At 41.5% G+C, this 26,184-nt stretch overlaps 1 protein-coding gene and 1 long non-coding RNA gene across 3 annotated transcripts; one reads left to right on the plus strand and one right to left on the minus strand.

Moving 5' to 3' along the window:
* Nucleotides 1–1,492: 1,492 nt before the first annotated feature.
* On the plus strand, nucleotides 1,493–3,756 carry LOC129186035 (uncharacterized). Its single transcript, XR_008572186.1, has 2 exons — nucleotides 1,493–1,539; nucleotides 1,941–3,756. It is a non-coding gene; the product is annotated as an uncharacterized LOC129186035 (long non-coding RNA).
* On the minus strand, nucleotides 2,945–18,676 carry faim2b (Fas apoptotic inhibitory molecule 2b). Of its 2 annotated transcripts, none has more exons than XM_054783835.1 (12): nucleotides 18,450–18,676; nucleotides 13,521–13,566; nucleotides 13,297–13,364; nucleotides 11,679–11,743; nucleotides 9,091–9,144; nucleotides 8,925–8,975; nucleotides 6,331–6,370; nucleotides 6,214–6,251; nucleotides 6,028–6,115; nucleotides 4,541–4,636; nucleotides 4,332–4,385; nucleotides 2,945–4,147 (listed from the first exon to the last, which is right to left on the minus strand). In XM_054783835.1, exons 1-12 carry the CDS (start codon nucleotides 18,462–18,464, stop codon nucleotides 3,998–4,000), a joined length of 765 nt encoding a protein of 254 aa, XP_054639810.1. In that variant the 5' UTR covers nucleotides 18,465–18,676; the 3' UTR covers nucleotides 2,945–3,997. The 2 variants fall into 2 exon arrangements, with proteins under 2 accessions (XP_054639810.1, XP_054639809.1); XM_054783834.1 differs by having other exon boundaries at nucleotides 13,521–13,569; nucleotides 18,450–18,670.
* Between the last annotated feature and the right edge of the window lie 7,508 nt (nucleotides 18,677–26,184).

A 26,184-nucleotide genomic window follows, 5' to 3' on the forward strand; every position in this document is an offset into this window, starting at 1 on the left:
TTTGCGGAAAAAATACAGGAATATACGTATCAATCGTATATCAATATTCAACCTCAATATATTGGGAAATGAATTTTGGTCCATATCGCCCAGCCCCGCGTCAAATGTACACACATTTTTTAGTAAAATATAATCCAGATAAATATTTCAGCCTCGTGTTGCCGTGCATATAGAAAAACTACATTGAAGATCATATTTGCATGTGCAGTACACACATACAAGTACAAGTGGGTAGAACAAGTCTTGTGATCACATCCACTATCGCTTCACGTTCATGGGTGTTCTTGCACACATGGATGAAAGACGAATCAACTTAAAAAAAAAAAAAGAGCAAGACATTGGCTTTTTTTGCAATGTTGAATTAACATGACGAGTGAAACTGTACAATAACAAGTGTTTCTCACACTGAAAGACAATATTCAGCGGGAGAGATGTTCATGAAAAGCTGAATTTTATTTCAAGTAATAAAACTAGGGCAGATATTATGTCATACTACAGGGTGTCCCTCATGTCTGGACATATATTTATGATAATATTTTATAATTTCATTTATAAGTGAAGATATTGACATTAATACATTCAATTAGAAATATATATCACAATTATTTTACTATATAATATAATGTAAATATGTTGTATTATATCAATAACAATAATTATCTTGAATGTATCTATGTATGTATACATACTGTATACATACACACACATGCTGTATATACATACACAGTGTGTATATTACAATTATGAGTTAAATAATACAGAAGAAAAGTTTTATATATTAATAAACGATAAAGAAGAAAGTCTTTATATTATGTACACTACCGGTCAAAAGTTTTAGATCACTCCAATTTCTCAGGAGGAAAAACTACATTTTTAAGTGTTAAGATGGTCTGTTAGCAGCAAATGATTTTCTCCAGTACCATGCTGTTCAACTGATGTCCACCAGGGTATAGTGCCACAGTGTGTTCCAAAAGGAGGTAGTAAGTCTTTAAATGGCTTTAAACGGCTTTAAATTGTTGACACATTCTGTGGTACCTGAAACAGGCTTTTTTGTGTAATTCTGAAACACACATTATTTTTCAGCTTTGGGTAACCTTACCTTTGTTTTAACCTCTGGCACTTCACCACTTACAGTACCTTTGTGCCATTTCAAGCTAGTCATTGCACTTGAACCACTTGAATTTCAATAAATAACTGGAAAAATTGGGGCGTTCTAAAACTTTTGATGGATGGTGTATGTATTACATAAAAATATATTTGAAATGTATATAATAGATTCATATACAGCATGTGTGCAGACTTTGGAAGACACTTAGTCTTTATAAACAGCACACATTTGTAACTTACGTCACAGTAGGCGTCAACCAGGAGCGTGTCACACGATCGGGTCAGCTGACGTGAAGTCCCCTCTTGATTCGTTGTCGCTGCTGTGCCGCAACATTGAAATGCCAGCAGGTGTGAGTAATCACCGGCTTCTGCTGTGGCTGACGACCCCGACTCGAGTGGCACACATAAAACCCCCAATAAAACAACTCTGCGGTAAGACACACACCTTTTCACATTCGCCACCCATCATATTTTAAGCCGCTAGGTGTGTAGGATAAGTGGAGAAAGTTAACTGGTTGTTAGCTCCGATTGCGCCATGAACTCCATCACGGAAATGTGTTTTTTCCTTCACTTGGTTGTTAATTTACTACTGCAAGACTAATCGAAAAGTGTTGTTGTTGCTGTGTTACCTTGATTTCGGCTGTCAATTGTCTCTGGTTGTTGTATATTCAATACTTGCTAATCTGTTACAGAACATGCACTGTGTACCATGAATGCTACATAATGTGATTGGAGTGCTATAACTTCTTTATCGGTAAACCTTTGACAATGAGATATTGATACATGTTTTCTGGCCTCTACAAGTCAGGTTTTTTTTTTTTTTTTTAATGCAGCTTGATTTTTGCATCCAAAACGACCTGGAATTGACTCCTTCGTAACTAAGTGACGAGCTGGTAGGACTGTTTCCTTTTTCCCATCTCAATGGAGTTAATTGATCACCCCGGAAGTGATCAATTAACTTTTACCCAGAGACTCCTGATTTTCTGTCTCCTGTTTAGGAGGGGAAAAAATGTGATGGTTTTGTTAATTAAATCTTTTATGAAGAATATAGTTTAGAAATGGATAGAAAACTAAAATAATGCTATTTGGTAATAGCAGAATGGATACTTATGCGCAAATACAGATTGACGGCGTGGACATTGAAAGGGTGAGCGAGCTATTATCTATTGGGGATAATAGATGAAAAAATGAGCTGGAAATCTCATATTAAAAATATACAACAAAGTGGCGAGAAATACTTCAATATTGAATAAAGCTAAATTTGTCCTTGACCAAAAATCACTCCATACCCTTTACTGCTCTCTGGTTTTAGCATATCTAACTTATTGTGTGGAGATACGGGGTAATCACTGTAAAAGTATTCCATAACATGCGTACAGAGAATATACAAATCCTCCGTTTCTATTTTCCCTCTCAAAGTATGGGTTAAGGATCTCATCCCAAGAGTGAAACCCCGGAAGTGATGAATAAACTCTATTTGTTTTTTCCGAGGGAAAAAAAAAATAAGGGGGGGGGGGGGAGCTCTGATTTTCAGTTTATTAAATTGTTTTGTGGCTGTTTAATTGTTATAGTTTGTTCCACTTACCCCTGTCCCAAATATTCATAATACAGTCAAACCTGTCTTAGCGGCCACCTTTTATAGAAGGGCCACCTGCCTATAGCAGCCACTGAAAAATCCCCCCCAGCAAATAGACCCTGTGTATAGCAGTCACCTTTCCAACGCAGCCAGCAGCCACCCATTTTGTCTCCCTTGGTCAATATCTGACCTGCATATAGCAGCCAAATTACCAACTCAAGTAGAAGCTTCATGCACGAAAAAGTTTTGTTTTTCAATCAATGAAGGCGTCATGTGTAGATTTTAATTACTGAGTCCTAGCTCAGTCACAATCATTCACAAGATCCACACAAACTGTCAGTTGTTCCACATAAAAAAGCCGTCTTCTTTTGAGCTTGCTATTTCCTGGTCAAACATGTAACTTTAAGAGAATTTGCACCAAAACATTACCGCAAAGTAGGCTGGGAACAGGACGTGCTCCCAGCGACGCTACAATAAAAAAAAAAAAAAAACATGCTAGCATGCATGCGGGAGCAAAACTGAGTTCGGTTGTACTTAAGTATTTTATCAGTTATCAGTTATTATTAAGCCTCTAGCTTCCTTTTAGTAAGTAAAAACCTTGGCTATGATTGCACTACATTGTCATGTAGACCTACAAAGTACACTTGGAAGAACAAGAGGTGAATAAATGTATTGCAACTGATGTGAAACTGATGAGGGGTAGGATTAAATAAGCTTTGCTTCTTCCTACTCCTTTTTGGACATGCAAAATTGTGAATTGTACTATATGATGTGCTACTTTTTGACTCATGCATGTTCAGGATTAAAACCATGAACCATGATAATAACAAGCCTCGTAGTGCTGTACAACTTTTATCAGCAGTCCGCAGTGCCATATAGTGGTCAACATTATTATTATTATTTTTTTTTTCCCTTTTTTCCTCTACTGGTCAACATTCAAACTGGACGCCAACCTGTTTATAGAGGCCACCTGTCTATAGCGGCCACTTTTGCAGACTCCCTCTAGTGGCCGCTGTAGACAAATTTGACTGTATATCATTTCATTTAAACTCACTTATTGGACATCTGCTTCATTCACACCAGTGAAGACTCTTAAGAACGGTTTCTTCTGCGCGTGGTCAAATTGCGTGTATAAAGCCCTAAAATAACCACGAGTTACACACTTCATGTATCACACCAGCACACTATGTTAGCACGTAGTAACACACATACACACACACAAGCATACACACACACGGCTAACACTTCTAAAGGTCGAAACGGATGAGAAGTCAATAAATGAAGAGTTCTCATGCCCAGCTTGCATGCGAGGCTTCAGTCGTGTCCTCCTCCCATGATCTGCAGAAGGAAGCTAAACAGGTAGATGATGTCCAGGTAGATGCTGAGCGTGGCAAAGACGTACTCTTCTGGGCTGATGCTATAGCGTTTGTTCCCCAGCAGCATTTGAGTGTCGAACGCCAGGAACTTGAGCAGACAGACATGCCGGTTAACAGTACATCATCGGCAACGTTCATATTTACTGTTACCTCCACCAAGGAGGTGGGGGGAGTGTATTCCTCTTAACAAGGAAATACAGGAAGTACAATGTGTCAGCCTTGGTGGAGGTTTGCTCTTTATGCTGAGTCATTCAAGTTGCTGCGATTCTCACCAGAGTGAAGAGGATGGCTCCTAAAACGGCGTAAATAGCATGCAACCAAGGGATCTGTGGGCGCACACGTTACAAAAGCACCGTTAAGAAGGATAGCAGGGCTGTGCTAATTTAAGATAGACATGCCGGATGATCTGAGATCAGCAGCAGCAGCAAACGTAAGCATCATCTGTCATCTTTGGACATGGAAGCTCTGAGAAGGGACTCACGTATCCAAAGGGCACAACGATGGACAGGGTGATGGCGCACAGCAACATGACGATACACAGGGAGAACAGGACGCCCTGACAGGAAGTGATGTCAACCTGGAAACCCAGTGAGTTCATCCGTTATTAATGTGCAATACATACTGTATCATGTAGCTATAAAATATAACATCATGTCGGCGTCCTATCAAAACAAAAACATCCATTTTCTTCCGCTTATCCGGGTCACGGGGGCATCAGTCTTAATAGGGAAGCCCAGATTTCCCGGTCTCCGGCCACCTCTTCCAGTTCCTCCCAGGAGGACACCAAGGGGTTCCCAGGCCAGCTGTGAGACATAATCCCTCCAGCGTGTCTTGGGTCTGCCCCGAGCTGGGCATGCCCGGAACACCTCACCAGGGAGGCGTCCCAGAGGCATCCGGACTCGATGCCCGAGCCACCTCAACTGGCTCCTCTCCATGTGAAGGAGCAGCGCCTCTACTCTGAGCTCCTCCCGGATGTCCCAGCGACTCACTCTATCTCTTAGGGTGAGTGCAGCTGCCCTACGGAGGAAACTCATTTCAGGCCGCATGGTTCCGTGATCTCGTTTTTTTTTTGGGGTTTTTTTTGAGTCACAACCCAAAGCTCATGACCATAGGTGAGGGTGGGAACAAAGATCCACCGGTGAATTACTGCATTACTGCAGACGCTGCACTGATCCACCTGTCACTCCATCCTTCCCTCACCCGTGAACAAGACCAGCTGCTATGCAGCTATGAATCCTACAGAGGGCGCTGTCACACAAGTCAATTCACTCAACATTTTGCAGCAGGTAGATGCTTTGTCAAGACGTGATGTGTAACTGCATGTTTTGTCAGTAATTTGTACATGTGAATTTTGTGCATCAGAAATGGGCATTTTTTTATGCTTTTATTGGCATGAGTCACCTTTTTTCCATTGTGATTCTTCATAATAATGCCAATATGTCTGCTGAACATTGTATATATTATTCTGCCAGTACATAATAATTCACCCGTACCCTTAAAATAAATTGTATTTGTGTATTTTTTATGAGGTTAATCTGTTTAGGGATACTTTAAGGATTGAATTAATAGAAATACAATACAATCTATATTATCAAAATGTAACAGGACGTATAATATACATACAATGGTATTACAATATCATCCTTACTTTATTATACCAGTATATTTTGATAAATTAGAAAAGTGTACAAATGCATTTTTATATTATACACAGTATATATTTTTACAAATGGAAAATACTATTAATGAAATTACCAGTAAATTTTTCTGGCAAATTGTAAATTGTATTTACCCATGCCAAGTGTGGCAGATCGAATGACGAAAAATTGAACCTAGAAGCAATAGCAATTTTTGGGCCATGTAGTGAAAGTAAACAGTGATATTAGTGGACGACACAGTGCGGTTGAGGTATGGCGTCTAATAGTGGATTGTTTCAAAGAAGAGTATCGTTCTGCTTCTTCTCCTCACCTTGCTCTGGAAGCTGAAGACTGTGACACAGAAGCACACCAGGGCTGTGATTCCCAAACACAAAACCACAGACTTGGTGTTGTAAAAGCTGGAGGAAGAAGGAGCTTAGTGGCGCATTTTTGTATTTACCCTACATTAGGAAAGCGTGATGAATAAAAATGGGTGTTGACACAAATTTGAACTCACCTCGACACAAATCCCATCATGAAGGCCATGCTCAGAGTCTGCAGGAGGAGGAAGAATAACAGTTTGTTTTGCTACAGAAAAAACAACACGCATTGTTGTGTTTTGAGGCGTACTCACAAAGACAACCAACAACATGATGTTCCATGGAACCTGTCTCCTGTTTAGGGGGGGAAATGTGATTGTTACTTAAATCTTTTATGAAGAATATAGTATAGAAATATAGAAAACTAAAATAATGCTGTTTGGTAATAGCAGAAAGGATACTTATGCGCCAATCCAAATTGACGGTGCGGACATTAAAAGGGGGAACGAAAATACATTTTTGGGGGTAATAGATGAAAAAATGAGCTGGAAATCTCACATTAAAAATATACAACATAAGGTGGTGAGAAATACTTCAATATTGAATAAAGCAAAATTTGTCCTTGACCAAAAATCACTCCATACTCTTTACTGCTCTCTGGTTTTAGCATATCTAACTTATTGTGTGGAGATACAGGGTAATCACTGTCAAAGTAAACTTCACCCGCTGAATGTCCTGCAAAAAAGATCAGTTAGGATAATCCAGAACGCCGCGTACAGAGAACAAACAGCTAAAATTATGCATGAAGCAAACAATAACCTGCTACCCAAAAATGACATACAATACTTTGCAACAAAAGAGGAGAAATATGATCTCAGGGAGAAACAAAACTTAAAACACTTTTATACGCAAGAACACTAAAAACCCACAGCATTTCAGTACGTGGAATGACATTATGGGATGGATTGAGGAAGGAACTCAAAGCACCCAGATGGGCAATTTCATGCTTGTAGATGTGTGCATGGGCGCTAAAGCTCATGGTAACAGTACACAGCTATTTATCCAGCTGGCCTGGCCTCTCCGCATCTGAGTCGGTCATACGCCTGTGGGGGTAAGTGCATTAGATCCCAGTGTGATATTTTAGTAGCCCCCACCAATTCACCTCCCATGCATTGTTGTCCATCAGGTATCCCAGTGTGTATCACTATCAAATTGAGTGAGTGGGCTACATATATAAACCATAAAACGTTGTGGGGTTTTGGAGGTGTTTTAATAGAGGTCTGTGTAGGTGGCATAGGTGGATGCCATTACGTGTCGCTTTTTATCGGTTTTAATGTCTTTAAAATGAGGTGTGTTCATGACTCACATAAGGATTGTGGATGATAGGCAACATTTTTTTAAACAGGGCAGTTGTCCTTTAAAGCAGTGGTCCCCAACCCCCGGGCCGTGGGTCATTTGGTACCGGGCCGCACAGAAAGAAAAAATAATTTCCATTATTTCATTTTTTTAGGTTTTATTTTGAAAAGTGGCCGGATTCTCTCCGTTACATCCGTCTCACTTGACGCATGTCCATTGTGCGTGTGCTAACTTTCTCTCATGCTGCACAGATAGACTACTACTGTATTTTTAGCATTTTTCTTTCACCTCATATTTGGTCTCAAATGCTGATACTATGTGGGAATGCATAAAGGTAAGTTTTGATGATTTATTGAGTGCTAATGTGTACATTTGTCTCAAGTTAATTCATGCTAGCACACTGCCTTTTACCACACACGTCAAACAGCGATGTAATAATCTCTCTGGAAAAACTTGGCTGGAACTTGAACTGGTGGATGGTGGGTCGACATTCATTTTGTGCTTTTAATTTGATGATGTTCATATCTTAGTTTTACACAATACATAATAAATAAGATAAATTAGATTGCTATAATGTACGAACCCGATGATGATGATCGCTGCCGCCTTTCTTTGTTCCAAGAGAAAGTCTCCAAGCTCTCAAAGCCTGAGATTATCTTGGTTACCTTAGGAAAGTTGTCTATTTTAGAAAACTGAGCTCTTTCTACGACCTCTGGAGCACCGCAGACTTCTTCCAGTCTAGCCCAAATCACGTTTAGGCCGATGGATGAGGTGTTTGGCTGACTTCATAACCATTTTATGAGCAGCTCAATCTGTTCATGAGCAGCGAGATCTAAACCTCCCACGGCACTGGTAAATGTCGACTTCCAGCTGAGATAGCTTTATGGCTGATCGGCAAATCTGGTCAGCCCACCTGATACCAATTGACATCTGAGCTGGAACTTTGCCAGATCTGATATGCTGTCTGTCGCCGTGTCCACCATTTTAATTGGATGTTTTATGAGGAATAACCGTATGATATTCTTTTGATTTACAGTTTTATTTAAATGTCATTGTTTTAATTAGATGTTGTATGAGGAGTATATTATGTTAATTGTATGTTTTACTGTGAATATTTTATGAGGGATATATTAAGTTAATTTGCTGATATAAATCTTCCGTCATGTTATAACTAAAACAAATATTTGATGATTTTATTAGGAATATCTAATCATGTTTATCAGATTATTATAAATGCTTTGCCATTTTAGACATTTTACTGTTGTTTTAGATGTATCAGATGTATTTTTGATGTATTGCCAATATTTTATCATGTTAATTAGATTAGAAATATTGTCCCTTGTTAATCAGATTTTTAATTAAAAATCATTTGCGTTAATCTGACTTTAAATTCTAATTGGACATTTTATGCTAAATATTTTATCATGATAATTTATTTCATTCTAAATATCTGTATCATGTTAATTAGGTATTTTATTGTAAATATGCTAATTGGATGTTTTATTTTAAAACAAATCATTTTAATATTAATAGGACATTTTATGTGAATTACCTCAGGTCTCCACAGCAGGACAAAGCGATGTAGGTGGCGAAGAAAGTGAGACTGCAAAGAAAAGAGGTGAGTACAGAATGTGAGGTTTTAGTGCACGGGTGCCCTCATGTTTCCAGTCGCTGGGGCATCCCTGCTTGCACGTGTGCAACAATGCGTTTCCACTCACTAAGACGCCATGTACAAGCCGGGGTGAGTCTGAATGAAGAAGCGTACAGGAGCGCTGCAAAAAGACAAATGGAGAAGTTGAAAACAAAATAGCAGAACTACATCTGAGCATTGTTATCTTCAGGACGTTTGATACAACTCTTATACGGGATCTTGCGAGACGAACTCTTTACTTAAGTGGCCCCAACCGACTAACTGGAACTACATTCTCATCACCAAAATCCGACCAGACTGGGCTCACAGGCCGAAGTGGAGGGGGGGGGTTAAAGTCACTGTTGATGCACTTTAAAAAGTGCGTTTTGTGCTCAGCTGATTAATTTTTTTTGCATGTTTGTCACGTGTTTCAGATCATCAAACAAATATAAATATTAGTCAATGATAACACAAGTGGGCACAAAATGCAATTTTTAAATTAAACTTTTTACTAAGGGAGGAAAAAAAATCCAAACCTGCGTGGTCCTGTGTGGAAAAAGTGATTTCCCTCCTAAACCTAATAAGTGGTCGGGCCACCCTTTAGCAGCAACAACTGCCAATCAAGCGATAATCAAGTTTGCGATAACTTGCAGTGAGTCTTACCGTGCTGTGGAGGAATTTTTGCAGACTCATCTTTACAGAATTGTTGTCATTCAGCCTCTCTGGAGGGTTTTTTGAAGCATGAAGCGCCTTTTTAAGGTCAAGGAACAGCATCTCAATAGGATTCAGGTCAGGACTTTGACTAGGCCACTCCAAAGTCTTCATTTTGTTTTTCTTCAGCCATTCAGAGGTGGACTTGCTGGTGTGTTTTGGATCATTGTCCTGCTGCACAACCCAAGTTGGTTTCAGCTTGAGGTCACCAACAGATGGCCGGACATTCTCCTTCGGGATTTTTTGTAAACAGCAGAATTCATGGTTCCATTTATCACAGCAAGTCTTCCAGGTCCTGAAGCAGCAAAACAGCCCCGGACCATCACACTACCACCACCATATTTTACTGTTGGTATGATGTTCTTTTTCTGAAAAATGAAATACTTTTACGTCAGATGTAATGGGACACACATGTCTCGTCAGACCAGAGTATTTTCCTCAAAGGTCTTAGGGATCATCAAAATGTTTTCTGGCAAAATGGAGACGAGCTTTAATGTTTATTTTCAGCAATCGTTTTTGTCTTGGATTTCTGCCATGCTGGCCGTTTTTGCCCAGGGTCTTTCTTATGGTGGAGTGATGAACACTGACCTTAACTGAGGCAAGTGAGGCCTGCACTTCTTTGGATGTCGTTGTGGGGTCTTTTGTGACCTCTTGGATGAGTGGTTGCTGCGCTCTTGGGGTCATTTTGGTTGGCCGGCCACGAAATGGGAAGGTTCACCACTGTTCTATGTTTTTGCCATTAGTGGATAATGGCTCTCACTGTGGTTCGTAGGAGTCCCAAAGCTTTACAAATGGCTTTATAACCTTTTCCAGACTGACTGAGATCAAATTATTCTCAGTTAAGTTATGTTTTAACAGGGTGGCAATCACTTTTTGACACAGGCCATGTAGGTTTGGATTTTTTTTTCTTCCTTAATAATAAAAATGTTTAACTTAAAAACTGCATTTTGTGTTCAGTTGTGATGTCATTGACTAATATTTTAATCTTTTTAAATTTGCTTGATCTGAAGCATTTTAATGTGGAAAAACATTAAAGAGGGCAAACGCTTTTTCCCTTTGGTTCAAAGACATTGGTTTCATGTGATGTCTGAGTTGATTTCAAATGTGTGAATGGGTTCATACCTTGCAAATGTTATAAATTGTTAAACTATGGTTAAAAGTGGGACATCTTCTCCAAAAACAAACGTTTCAGTGACAGCAAAAGTGAGTGCTCTTCTCGCTGTTAGACAATCTTTGATGTTTTTTCCTCTCTGAAGCACAAGCTAGCGAAGCTAAGTTTGAAAAAGCTCAAACAAGATGTATTCCTTCCAAAACATTTGAGCCTTTGGAAACTTTCATCTTTGTGAGCATCTATGTGTAAAAAGCACTTAAAATAAATCTCTCAATGTTGCTGAACATACTTTGAATATGTTTGGGAATACTGTATGATGGTGCGCTGTAACTACTTGTAGCAACGTATCCTTGTGTTTTACAGTAGTTGGCTACTTGTGTTAGCATATTCAATATACATTTATAGATGGTAATTACATTTTTATTGTATGTTATAGTTGGCGCACGTGCACACATGCACAACAAAGAAAGCTTCCCGGAAGCAAGAAAGCCTTGTGTACAGAGTTTTCTTTATTGCTTCGCTGGCTGTCGAGCAGAATACAGCCACCTGTTGAGAGGACAGCACACACCGCTGTGTGTATATATATAAATATTATGATATATAATCATAACATTAGTGGTTCATTTGATCTCAAAATAATGTTAATATCATTTATTCTTAATTTTGGGGACTGTAAACATTTAAAAACGCACCTGCATTGTTTTGTGACTCGGTTAAATAAAAGTTTGTCCGGTCATATATTTCGTTCATTGTACTAATGTTAAAATCTTGTATCATCTCGTCTTGTGAGCTGAGTGTCTCGTGACACCCGAATATGTCGTTTGTATCAGATGTTAAGAGAGAAGAGCTCTTACCAAAATGTGAAGAGAGCGACGATGGCCACCGTCACAAACAGCTGCACCATGAGAATGGCATAGACCTGCAGACAACAAACAACCATACATTGGATTTTACACTACGGAACAATGCTAAGCAGTTTTAGTTTTGCATCATGTTCCCTCAGTGTCGTGATTCGTGTGGTACTCGAGTATAGTGGGCCTGTGTGGGCCACATTAGCCGGAGACAGGAAGTTGCCTGTATGTGTGTTCTTAGCTAAGTTGCAAGCTGTTGAAAGTAAAAACAAATTCCAGATCAATCATGTTTATGTTTCACGGAAGCGTCACATGGTACCAGGAGTAGACCACTTGAAATCATCCAGTGAAATCAACATCACGGAACGTGTGAAACCACCGGGATTGTCGACTTTGAGTGGCGCACTTTCAGGCAGCGCTTCATGCTGTATTTGCAGGCAACAGGCCTGGATAATAAACCAGAGGCAAGGAAAATAGCATTGTTGCTCACCGTAGCTGGACCGCAGGCTGTGGAGGTATTCAATACCTTTGTTTGCCAATGAAGACGATAGGAATGCATTTGACACCATCGCGCATAAATTTGGTGAACGTTGCTCACCAAAGGAGGAGACTTTTGAAAGGTACGCTCACGCATGCAGCAAGCAGCTGAAAGTTTTGATGCATTCTTAACTGAGCTGTAAGACTCCATGATTCATGACCAGATTGTTTTTGGAATTATGGACACAAAAATGAGGGAAAGGTTGCTGCGGAAGCAGAATTAACATTGGCAGGGGCAGTAAAAATTTGCCAGGCTAATGAATTAGGCCTGCAGCATGCCAGAACCTTTGGAGAAACTGAGGCACCCGGACGAAAACTGTACAGCCGTTGCGGCAGTGGGTAGTCACACAACAACGCAAAGAAATGTGAAGAAAAAATCCCAAAATGATACAAGAGTCTTCAGTTGCAAAAAATGTGGAACAAAACATGCTCCGAAACAGTGTCTAGCCCTTGGAAAAATCTGCAGTAAATGCAAAGGACACAATCATTTTTCAAAACAATGTTTTTCCAAGGCGAAACAAACCAGAGGTGAGCGTGTCCAAACAGTGGAAGAAACGGCTTTGTGAGACACATTCTTTGTGGGACTGGTGACGCAAGATACTTCCTGTCATGCAGAGACACGACAGCCAGGTGTGAACAGAGTGGAACAGGACAAGGGGTTAGAGCCTCTACATGTGAACGGACCTGTGGTGACATTTAAACTGGGCACAGGAGCGAAAGCTGATTTGGTGAGTGAGCCTGACATCAAGGCCATGAAGATCAAGCCACAAATCCATCCAAGTAATAAGCCACTGAAAGCTTACAATGGACAGCCCATGCAAACTCTGGGGAAATGCATGCTCAAAATGGAAGTAAAAAGAAAAGTATCACCTCATGCTTGCTGTAGTTCCACAAGGCCATGAATCACTACTGGCAGATAAGGTGTGTGAAAAACTAGGCATGGTGAAGAGTATCACATCAATCGACATACTTCTAACAGTGTGGATGTTAAAATGACATCTTTAAAGGGTTCGGTGTGTTACCATTCATGTACCAAATTCAGCTAAAAAGATTGCCAGATAAATGGTATGAAATGGATGTGTACCTTCCGGATGAAAGTCTGTCTGATGGTCTGGTCATCCCAGGAAAACTGGGCCTGCATCTCCTCATAGCCTGAATGAAGAGACGGATGTTTAGGATTTTCTCACCAAAGAGACAGCAATTGCCACTTTTACAGTATTGGTATGTTAAATGAATCACGGAGGTCATGCGTATTATTTGTGCACCATGTTGACTGCAATCTTTTGTCTAGTTTTTGCAGTGTTTTACCTGCAGTTGCTTCCTGATAAGTTGGTGGTTCATTGTGAATGTTGACCTGCTGAGATAAAGAGATAGAAGTGTGAGCATCATATTAACCATCATTCATAGTGTCAAAAAAAGAGGTAAACCATTTTTTTCACGTTTTTTTTAATGCTGAATTGCTCTCTGAACTTCTGTTTCCAAGCCAGTGTCTTATTGAGCAAAATAAGGTTGCCTGCAAGAGTTAGCGTAGCATGGATGTAGCCCAACTTCCCTATTTTAGACCACAAACAAGTTGAGGCCGAATCAACAGCGCCTGTGCTGGTTGCAGACGAGTAACGCACTCCATTTAGCCTCACCGTTTCAACATGAATCAACAATCACTCATGCACAATCCATAGCATTCGATGCTAATCAACGCCATATCAAGTTATATTTTGTGTCAGGTCTAGTTAGCCTATGACAGGGGTGTCCAAACTTTTCCAGTGAGGGCCACATCGTAAAAAATGAAAGGATGCAATTTTGCCACTTCGCTATTTTGTAAAGATGCTAAGAAGTTAGCGTTCCCTCGCTATAATGCGGTTCACTTTACGCGGCCTCGCTATTACACTTTTTGTTTTGTGTGTGCAATTTTCTACTGTGTAGCATGCTTTTAAAAAATAAAAAAAAAAGTATACAACGTATGAACGCATTGTGTTCTGTGTCCTGATTCGCTAAGGGAGAACCCGCATTGTCTTCTGCGTCCCGATTGGCTAAGGGACTGTAGAGCATCAATCAATCTCCTCCATGCCATGTGTCCTGGACAGTACAGAATGCGTTCAGCTTGCTTCATTTACATAACTGTTCGATCGCTAGCAGTGTGGCTCTTTTAGTGTTGTATGTTTGCAAGTTTTCTCCCCGACAAAACTCACAATGTCTGTGAAACACTTTGCATCGATAAAGGCAGACGAAGATGCTAACCAATGCACAAAAAGTTGGAATTCTGGAGATGCCGAAGGAAGGTAGAACTTACGCAGCTGTGGGGCACCATTACGGAATAAGTGAATCTTTGGTTCGTAACATAAAGGAGGAGGAAAATAACACAAGGACAACAGCAGCAAGACCACAAGAGGCCGCCTCTCTGGCCGGGGCAGAGGCATACATGAACCAATTTAAAGCCATAATTGAGGAAGGGGGATATAAGCCTGAACAAGTTTTTAATACGGATGAGACAGGCTTATTTTGGAAACACTACATCGCTGATTCAGCCCATGGACCAAGGCGTGACCCGTGCTTTCCGTCCGACTCATAAAGAGTCATAAACTGTGTGTGTGTAACGGATGCCAGCCTGTGAGGCTGTGCAAGTGTACGTTGGTAAACCTCACTCCCTCTGCCTTGAGAGCTGCGCTCAATGCGCGGTCGACAGTCCGGGCTTTTGGCCGTGTGGTCAACACTCTCATCTCCCATTACGAAGGTCCTGTTTTCGAGCCCCGAAGCGGGCTGGTTACATATGTACACTCCTGATCTGAATCTTAAGACAAGCTGAAAAATTGCTAGAATTAGCATTTTGCACATTTGGATCTTAATGAGGTTTTAAGTAGAGCTACAATATGAAAAAACAAGAAGGGGGAGTGAGACAAAAAGCATTTTGAAAAAGTCATTTATTGAAAACAACAATTAAACTGTAATAGGCTGTTTATCAGATGATCAAAAGTTTAAGACCACAGGCTATAAAAGCCAAAATCTGCTCAAAATGGTCATTTTCTGTCAGGCATTCACACTGTCATGCCCTCCTGATGGATAAAGCTAAGAAGCTTTCTCTTTTTGAACGTGGTCGAATTGTCGAGCTGCATAAGCAAGGCCTCTCTCAGCGTGCCATTGCTGCTGAGGTTGGGCGCAGTAAGACAGTCATTCTACATTTTTTTGAAAGATCCTGAGCATTATGGAACAAAAAAGTCAACTGGTAGACCCCCAAAAAATCACACCTGGGCTGAGCCGGAGGCTGAAGAATCACAAGGTTGAAGAACACAGACATGACATCACTATTGGTTTTGGTACTCTTACAAACTCCGTGGCTGAATTTCATCCCGCTAAACTTCTAAACTGAGCAATTTATGTCGCATTGGGGGAAAAAAAAGTACACAATTTGGCTGTAAACCAGTACTGGGTCGACCACAGTGTTTTTTAATTTTCAAATATTTTAAATATTTCTTCTTTAAGACAAATGTTGTTTTTATAATATTATGACTTTTTCCACAACCTAATTTTCCAAAAATGTTGGTTGTTTCTCATATTACAACTTTTTTTTTAAATGAATTTTTTTCTTTAATATTTCAACTCTGTGCTACTAAATATTTTTTAATTTAATTATTTTTTACTTAACGATTTTTTGTTTTCCTCTTCATATTCTGAGTTTACTACTACTACTACTACTTTTTTCTCATTAAAATGCAACTTTTTTCTAGAGATGTCCGATAATATTGGCCAACCAATATTATCGGCCCGATATTGGCATAAAAATGTAATATCGGTAGATGTCGGTATCAGGTTTTTCCCTATAATAAAAAAACTTTTAAAAACTGCTGTATATATGCCTATAATTTACCGTACTGGCCGTCATCGAGGCATCCAGTGCGGCCACTACGTAGAAATACTTTGTCACGTCCCGTGTTATTCCTCGCAGTCGGAACTGTTGAAACCACAGAAGTGGGTTGTGTTGCCGGCGCAGATACCACCAACTCGTTAGCATGTAGCGGCACCGGCACGGCCTTGTTGTCACTGTTGTCAGTCGACATTTTTACCGACATAAATTCAGGACAAAACAGGCGTCGAGGTAAGTGGCACCAATCAGTTTACGCTCCACTCAAGTCAACAACAAGCAACAACTCTGTGGCTACAACCTCATGACCCGGAAACAGAAGTACACTTGGTGAATGTCTAAAACAATATTGTGTGTCACCACATTGGGTTAATTCCACGACAGGAGATATGTGATATTACACGTCTGTATTGTATCGGTTGATATAAGAATCGGAATTTGAGAGTTGGACAACATCGGCATATAAGACATCGGCAAAAGAGCCAATATTGGACATCCCTACTTTTTCTCTTAATGTTTTGACTTTATCAAAACTTTGAACGTTCTAACTTTTTCAGCAACCTAATTTTCTAAAAACTTTGTTTTCTTTGTTTCTCATAATATTACAACTTTTTTCTTTAATATTCATGTTACTAAAATGACATTCTATATAATAACATTGTGTTATTCTCATAAAATTATACCTTTTTTCTAATTACATTACAACTTTTTACTCTTAATATTTTGAATTTATAATCTATAAAATTGCTATTATATAGGGTTAAAAAAAATACTGCTACTACTGAGTTTTCCATTTTTGCTGGGTTTTTTTTGTAGTTTTATTTTTTAGTTTTGTTATTAAATTATATTTTTAGAATGTGCTGTGGACCAGTAAAAGAGCAAGCCACACTTTGGACACCCTTGTCCTGTGAGGATAAGCTGTGTTTACATATAAGCTAGCAAGATTCAATGAACCCCAAAGACTGGTGACTGTAGTATTATTACTACACCTTTAGGCTACAGTATGTCCGTATGAATACAGATTCTTTTTTAAATGCATATTTTCTGTGTGTTTTGGCCTTCCGTCCACACACAAATGTAGGTTTTTATCCTTAAAAACTGAGCTTTTTGAAAACCCCGGCCAGAGTGAATATTTTGGAAAACTCCAGCTTGAGCGTATGCGTTTGCACGGCGAAGACGGAGCTTTTGGCTTGTTGCGGATAGATGATGTAACAAATATGTGCCGTCATTTCCACACTAAGCATAGTTCAATGTGTCCAATGGCAAACATTGCATTGCTGGTTTTAAGCATACTGAAATGTGTGTACAAGAGCAAACGTAGGTCTACTTTCGCTTAGCATTGACAAACAAAGGTGCCGTCATGGGCTTCGGAGGACGCTGCAGCTGTTTTGCTCTCCAAAACTAAAACGGCTACGACACTCCCACCCACAATTGGGGTTTTGGGACAAGACTCGATCGGCCTTTCAGCTGGTGGGACAACTTTGCCAAGCCTGTTGTTATTTTAGAAGAATGGTATGAGAATGTTTGAATTGTGCTTGTGTTTGACTGAGCTGCTTCGGCCGCACATTGAAAGCTTCCCTGTTATATGTTTGCCTGTCCTGTGCTGCATAACTGCTGTCGTGGGGGCAATTAAACAAGGACACACACAGAATTATTTCAGCAATGATCGCGTCACAGCCCGTGGAGTTTTGTCTTGACCGATAAAATGAGCTCCACTTCACAGCATGGTAGTGATAATCAACATCTGCTGCATTTTAATGAACATGTTTCATACATTTTCAGTTTTACATTCAATAAATCTCGCTGACAAATGTGAAATAAACTACTGAAAAGTAACGCTACTTCGCTAGCGGTCCACATGTATCTTCTGTGAATCGCTGTGTTTGTTAATGTGCGTCTACGGAAATGCCATCAGATGCTTCTGATTGGCTAAAATTGCCTTAACAATTAACAGACGGCCTGTGAATGGACAGAAATAGTTCTAAAACGCCAGAGTGTGGATGGGGGAAAATGTGCGTTTTTGAAAATATCCGTTTTCGTGTGGAAGTGGCCTTAGATTCAGTCTGTTTGCTCAGTGCATTTTCAGACTAACAGCCTTCTTGACACACACTCACATAGCACAATCAGAGTTGTGCAACAGTTACATTAAACTGATGTGAGTGAAAATGTGGTGCAAAAACAGCTTCCATGTTGGTTCAGTGGACTACAGTTGATCGGATGTTAAGGACCTTCAGCTTTGCGAAGCTAGCAACTGTAAATAATGTACATCAGTGCATTAAATGACTTATTTTACACTAACGACATCTTAGCGTAACACTTTTCCTAACATGGTTACATTTTAGCAAGATATCATCCGTAGGAGGTCCAACATATAAACATACCTTTCCCTTTTTCATGGTTTCCCTTTGTGACGATGATGATGTTAGAAAAAAACGCCAAAACAATCCAAATATCAGAAGATGCTGATCTCCGTTGTCGTCCTCCCTTTGTCACAGCAAGCACGCTGTCCAAAATGTGTGACTTGTTGCGGCTCTTGTTTTGTATCCACTGTAAGGATTACGCAGCAGCTTTAGCGTCCTCTGCATGTGCTTAATCTCTCTCTAACCCCGATCCAAAGCTACCCCTCTCCTCTTGCTAATGGGGTTGCTCTAGCAAAGTACAGGTAGTCTACAAATGTCGAGATGAAGCCAGACTGTACCACTGTGCTCACCAAACAGGTGTGCTCCTTAATATTCTCTTTGCAGCCATTCCTATTCTATCTATGGTGCTTAATCATCCAAGAGTACATGCCTATTACATAAGAAACTATAACTGCGAGAGGAGTGGTGCAAATATATATAGAATATCCAACCATGAGTATTTCACGTGTTTCTATTTACACTCAACATTGATTAACATTATTTTGTTGACTAACATTAATTTCTACTGTATAGTCTAAACGTGATCTTTATTTTTAGCCTGTGACATCGTGCTTTGTGTAAGCGACTGGTTTGGTAACGGCCCACTAATGAGATGGAAGTTAAGAACATTATGATGCACTCGTAACCTCTGCAAGGTTTAATAATCAGATTTCCCGGCAAGCAAGTGTGAAACAGTCAAAGGGGCTACTGTGATTACTACTACCTGATTAGCTTAAGTCCTCTATTATGCAAAAGTGGCTTTTTAAACAGGAATATGTGGCCCTAAAGCTAGTTTAAGTAAGCATGTTTTCATGACGTCCTGAAGGAAAAACAGTTTCTCGTGGACATAATAGTGCCTCTGACCATCCCCATTTGTACGGCAACCACTAAAGAAACTACTATTCGTCAGTCAACTACAGACGTGAGAACTGTACATTTCATCATTTTGTTTTTGTTTTTTTCAGCACATAGGCAAACCTATCCTGATGTTAAAATGTGAGTGCAATGTTAGCATAGCTTTGCCGGTGTTGCTATTTGGCTTCATTCGTGATGGAGATTTGAAGTTCTGATAGACTTTAGAGGCGTGTGCTTCCCGACATTTTGTAGGAACAGCAGGAAGAGGTGGAAGCAATAAATCAGTCTAGGAAGCTTTCTGTGCGGGTTATCGTGTGTAGCTGCTCTGTAGGAGTTCAGAAGTCAAGACAAAGGCCCGAAAATTAGTATAATAGGTCTCCTTTACTGAGGAACTACATTAAACTAATTGAACCAAAAGTGTGTGCACACACACACACACACACACACACAAGGTCCTTATAAGGTAACTTGGCCACAAAAGGCCAAACAATTTATAAGAGCGAGCCCATCCAGCAAGATAAAGTTTGGAACCAAACTCTGTCAACAAGGAGGGCAATGCAGTAGTAATGTACAGGTGGCACCCTGAGTGTGGACACCGGTGAAGGGGGACGGGAGCACTTGAGCCGCACACCGCCACAACTCGGTGGCCGTGAAGTTTCCGTGTAAAAAAAAAAAAAAAAAAAGGGGGAGATCAGGCACCATGCACCAACAAGATTCAAGAGTTTTATTGTTATGTGCACAGTAAAACAGGCAGTTATACTATGCAATGAAATTCTTATTCTGTTCATTCTCCCAAGAAAAGAAAGAAAACTCAAGAAAGAATAAGAACATAAGAAACATAAACACATAAACATAAATACCAATAAATTAAGCAACAACAACAGAAGAGACATTAATACCAATAAATAATACAAATAAATTAATAAATAAATAAGTAAGCAAATAAAGTGCTATGAGTGTGTGCGTGTGTTGCGTACGGCGTGTGTGAGTGCTTCGTTGAGAAGCCTGACGGCCTGTGGGTAAAAGCTGTTCGCCAGCCTTGTGGTCCTGGACTTCAAACTCCTGTAGCGTCTGCCTGACGGTAGGAGTGTGAATAATGAGTGTTGTGGATGTGTGCTGTCCTTGATGAGGTTGTGTGTTCTGCGTAGGACTCTAGATTTATAAATGTCTTGCAGTGAGGGGAGGACTGCCCCAACAATGTTCTGTGAGGTCTTGATCACCCGCTGGAGTGCCTTCCTATCACGTGTTGTACAGTTACCGTATCAAACAGTGATGGAGGCGGTAAGGACACTTTCCATAGTGCATCTGTAGAAGCAACTCAGGATTTTAGTGGGCATGCCAAATTTCCTCAGTCTTCTCAGGAAGTACAGTCTCCTTTGGGACTTCTTCAGAATTTGTTGGGTGTTGTGAGACCAGGTGAGGTCCTCGCTGATGTGTGTGCCAAGGAACTTGAAGGTTTTCACCCTCTCCACCTCAGTCTCATCAATAAACAGGGGTCTATGCGGCTCCTTTTCCCTTGTTCTTGGGTCAATGATCATCTCTTTGGTCTTATCTGTATTGAGAAGGAGATTGTTATCACGACACCAAGATATGAGGTCCACCACCTCTTTTCTGTATGATGTTTCAACACCACCAGTGATCAGTCCGATGACTGTAGTGTCATCCGCAAATTTAATGATGCTGGTGTTGTTCTGGGAGGCCACGCAATCGCAGGTGAAGAGCGTGTAGAGGAGCGGACTCAGCACACACCCCTGTGGGGTCCCAGTGCTCATAATTCTTGAGCTGGATGTGCGATTGTGGACTCTGACTGACTGGGGCCTGCCTGTGAGAAAGTTAAACACCCAGTTACAGAGGGAGGGTGACAGGCCAAGTGTGAGGAGCTTGTTTGTGAGTTTGTGGGGGCTGACTGTATTAAAAGCAGAGCTATAGTCTATAAATAGCATTCTGACATATGTGTCCTGGCCCTGTAGGTGAGAAAGGGCTGTGTGGATGGCAGTGTTGACTGCATCATCCGTGGACCGGTTCTGGCGATATGCAAACTGTAGAGGGTCCACAGTGGCCGGGATGCTCTTTTTGATGTGGGTCATGACTATTCTTTCAAAGCACTTCATAACAATAGGAGTGAGTGCTATAGGGCGATAGTCATTCAAGCAGGTCACGTTGCTCTTCTTGGGTACTTAAAGCAGGTCGGTACAGATGCTTGTGCAAACGACAGGTTAAATATGTCAGCAAGCACATCAGCTAGCTCTGATGAGCAAACCCGAAGTGCATGGCCTGAGATGTTGTCTGGGCCTGCTGCTTTTCGTGGAACCCTGCACACATCTGCTGATGTCACCATGAGAGGTGAGTCCTGTGTGCTCCCCAAGTCCAGCCACCCTCTCTCCTCATCAGGAGTTTGGGTGTCAAAGCGGGCATGGAACTCGTTCAGCTCATCTGGAAGTGTGGTTTGGCTGGATGTGGCTACGCTACTCCGCTGTCGATAGTCTGTGATGTGCTGGAGACCCGCCCACATACGCCAAGGGTCTGAGGTGGAATAGTAGCCCTCCAGCTTCTGTCTGTACTGTCTTTTGGCCTCTCGTATGGACCTCCTCAGGTCATATCTGGCCTTTTTGTAGTCCTCAGCGGTGCCCATGACAAATGCAGTCGAACGAGCACGTAGCTTAGCCCTTACATCACAGTTCATCCAGGGTTTTTGGTTAGGGTATTTTCTGTAATACTTGGTGGTGGTAACAGTCTCTATGCATGTGCTAATGTGGCCTCAGCCATCTTCAATGCTGTGGGCTGCTGGAGAGGGGGCAGCACGGACAGGGACAGGAGCAGGATCAATAGGCTGATCAGGAGAGCGAGCTCTGTCCTGGACGGTCCTCTGGACTCCGTGGAGGAAGTGGGGGAGAGAAGGATGTTGGCTAAGCTGACATCCATCATGGACAACACCTCTCACCCGCTACATGACACTGTTGTTTCCCTGAGCAGCTCCTTCAGCAGCAGACTGTTACACCCACGGTGTAAGAGGGAGAGGTTCCGCAGGTCCTTCATACCGACCGCTGTCAGGCTCTACAACACCTGCACCACCTGAACCATGTTGTAGTCACTATGCTTTCTTTACACTGTTCTCTTTACTTGTCTTGCTTGCTTGCTGCTGTAACAAGTAAATTTCCCCGCTGTGGGATAAATAAAGTACATACATACACACACATACATAATGTAGCCAGTAACAGCAGAAGCATATTCATCCAAATCAACAGTACAATCTTCCCTCCCCGCTGCAGTTTTAAACACATCCCAGTTTGTGCAGCCAAAGCAGTCCTGAAGTACTTGATCAGTTTCTTCATTCCACACTTTAACTGCTGTACTTACAGGGGGAGCTTGTTTAAGAAGTTGTCTGTAGGTTGGATAAAGGAATATGGAGATGTGGTCAGCCTTTCGAAAGTGTGGTCTTGGAACAGCCTTCAAAGCACCTTTCATGTTGCTGTAGACTTGGTCCAGGATGTTATTTTCCCTTGTGGGAAAGCTTACATGCTGGTAATATTTGGGGAGAACAGTCCTGAGGTTACAGTGGTTGAAATCGCCAGATATAATAAATACAGCGTCCGGGTGTTTGATCTCGTGTTTATCAATGATGTCATGCAGGAGGCCAAGTGCGTTAGCGGTGTTAGCTCGTGGTGGAATGTAAACAGCAGTTAAGTACACAGCTCTAAACTCACGAGGCAAATAAAAAGGTCTGCATTTCACCATCAATGTCCTGCGAGCAGTGCTTTTCCATTGTCTGTACGTCTGTGCACCACCGTTTGTTTACGTAAACACAGACGCCGCCACCTCTGTGTTTACCAGACGCTAAAGTCCGATCTCCCCGGTAAGCAGCAAATGTTTCCAACTGGATCGCCGAGTCCGGTATATCCTCCGTCAGCCAGGTTTCTGTGAAGGTGAGCACAGAGCACTCTCTGATCTCACGTTGAGCTGCAATACTTGCTCTTAGTTCGTCCATCTTTGGCTAGCAGCAGGCTTGGTAACGGTGGCCTCGTCACTCTAGCTTTTAGCCTAGCATGCAGGCCGGCCCGCTTGCCTCGTTTACGCCTCGGATGCTTTGCTCGCCGGGTATTCAGCTCACCAGGCCCGCAGGCTGCTTCGTTCTCCCGGCGCAGAAGAAAGGCAAAGTCTGAGAGGCTAAATGAAAGTTCATGGTGAACCCTGCCGATGTTCAAAAGTGTCTCTCTGTTGTAATGTACTGCGTGAGTGTTGAAGGTCCAAAATGAACAAAAAAATAGCAAAAAATAGAAAAAAACATGAGTGTCACAGAGACGTCTGCCACGGAGGGCGCCATCTTAGTTCTTTTCAACGGCCAAACTGCAGATATAACAAAAATTAAACAAGTGGCAGCTGGGACCACATACCTGCTGATGTAACAACCCGCTTCACAGTGGCACAACCAGGAACACTCTACAACACTAGGGCCACAAATATAACTGTATAGACTTTTCTAATTGCCATACGACACAGTCTGTACCGGAAATGCGATCGATTCTGCGCATGCGCGAGACGACGTTACTTCCTTTTGCAAATTTTTCCGACAGCGCTTCTGCGACGTCACATGCTGTGGTAGTTATTATTTTTTAAATGTATGAACATCAATGGTCAATAATCATATGTCATACATGTAATATATTGGGGGGGTTATTTTATTAGTAACTCTTATTAAAAGCCTTTGTTAGCATGCGGATGTTTCTATCTTTATTCACCAAGACTGACTACGCAAAAACGTACGCAATGCGCGTCGCGCAGACGTAACATCATATGCGGTTATGTACAACATACATAAATAAATACAATAAAACAACACATAAAATGCAGTGATATTTCAATGTAAACAACCATAAGCAATGATGGACTAACCTCGAGGATTCAGCTAGAGTTTTTTTAAACGGAGAAATCCCATCCATCCAAACATGTCTTTCTCGCAAAAGCTTTTGTTTGTATTTTTTCAGTGGCAGAAAAAACTTAAAATAATTTATAGTACCAAGAAAAGAGGGCTTATAATTTATCCACTTACGCCATGGATATAATATAAGAGAAAAAAACATTACAAAATAATGTAATTTCTCAATTCTTAATACAAATTTTTGAGGGTGGGGGGTGATGTACAAGTATAATGCACATGCGTGATAGAAATATTGGTGCCTGATGTTTACGCTGTGTGTGCCGTTAAATAGATCCACGGGTGACATAGATTTCACATGCGTAGTAGTACAAATCGGCTTATCCAATACGTGACTGCCAAAAAATAGGCTGACCGGATGTAGACGCGTTCTGCACATGCGTAGAACCGATTGCGTTTCCGGTACGGATTGCGTAATGACAGGGCGTGCCTCAGCACCAACAAGTAACATTTAATGAAGATGAAGAAACGTTTATGTTTTAGATGCCGCTGTGTAAAATAGGCCAATGGGTTGTGTGATTCGTGGACATGTAGATCTCCGCTATGCTCTAAAGGGTTCTGCTGGAGCTGACAGTGCACTGACCCCTTGTGGCTGCTTTAGGCAGCACCCGCTACTGCTCAGTAAGAACACAAACTTCAGAACAATACATGCTTTCACTTTTAAGTCCCCAAATACCAGAAAACTCTCCAAAGACGCCAGAAAAAGTTGCTAGGTTTGTGTTTTACCCCACCCGTCCTCAGCTCAGTGTGGACACAGTGACCAATGACGTTTGCCTTTTAGAGGAAAAAAAGAGGAAAAAACTAACCGGCTCCCAATTGACTCCCAAAGATGCAGGCAGGCTCCTGTCATTCATTTCAAAGAGCCGATTCGTTCGGGACCGACACAGGATTCCTGCTCCATTAGCATGTCAAATCGGAAGTGGACGCAGCATCTGTTGGTGCACCCCTGCTCCCCTGTAGACATATAGATAGACGCCGCATTGAGTGGGTATATTAGTGCGTGTGTGAATGTATGAATGAGAGGAATTGACTTAAATTTCTTTGTAGAAAGGAACTTTATGAAAGTACATTTACTTGTATTCATTTACAGCACAGCCCTGACACATCCAATATGGCGGGGACAATGATACAGCGTCTATTTATGTCTACGTGCTCCCGTCCCCAATCCTGCAGCAGTGTCCGTTTACCACTAACCTCTTGTTTGTCATCCAAATGTACTTTACCACCTAATGTGGTTTCTTAAGCGGGTCTCAAAGTCCCAAAGTAGTCACTTTTATGTCACAAGACAACTGTAGCTAAGGGCTGACACTTTATACTTGTCTGTGTTTAAACTGTTGTTTCTTTTCGTTCTCTGGATTATTGTATTTATCCATAAATGCCACAAATATTCATAAATTGGTTGCTGTCGTCACATTTTTTATGAATTTGCTGTGAATGTGTGTATGTATCATAAGTAGAGTAGTGTGTGCCATTCCATTCCATTCCATTCCATTCCATTTTCCTCCGCTTATCCGGGTCCGGGTCGCGGGGGCAGCAGTCTCAGTAGGGAAGCCCAGACTTCCCGGTCCTCGACCACCTCCTCCAGCTCCACCGGGAGGACACCGAGGCGTTCCCAGGCCAGCTGTGAGACATAATCCCTCCAGCGTGTCCTAGGTCTTCCCCGGGGCTTTCTCCCGGCTGGGCATGCCCGAAACACCTCACCAGGGAGGCGTCCTGGAGGCATCCGGACTAGATGCCCGAGCCACCTCAGCTGGCTCCTCTCGATGTGAAGGAGCAGCGGCTCTACTCTGAGCTCCTCTCGGATAACCGAGCTCCTCACCCTGTCTCTTAGGGTGAGTCCCGCTACCCTACGAAGAAAACTCATTTCAGCCGCTTGTATCCGCGATCTCGTTCTTTCGGTCATGACCCAAAGCTCATGACCATAGGTGA

Source organism: Dunckerocampus dactyliophorus, chromosome 8 (genome assembly GCF_027744805.1).
Source record: "Dunckerocampus dactyliophorus isolate RoL2022-P2 chromosome 8, RoL_Ddac_1.1, whole genome shotgun sequence".
Classification (NCBI taxonomy): Eukaryota; Metazoa; Chordata; class Actinopteri; order Syngnathiformes; family Syngnathidae; genus Dunckerocampus; species Dunckerocampus dactyliophorus.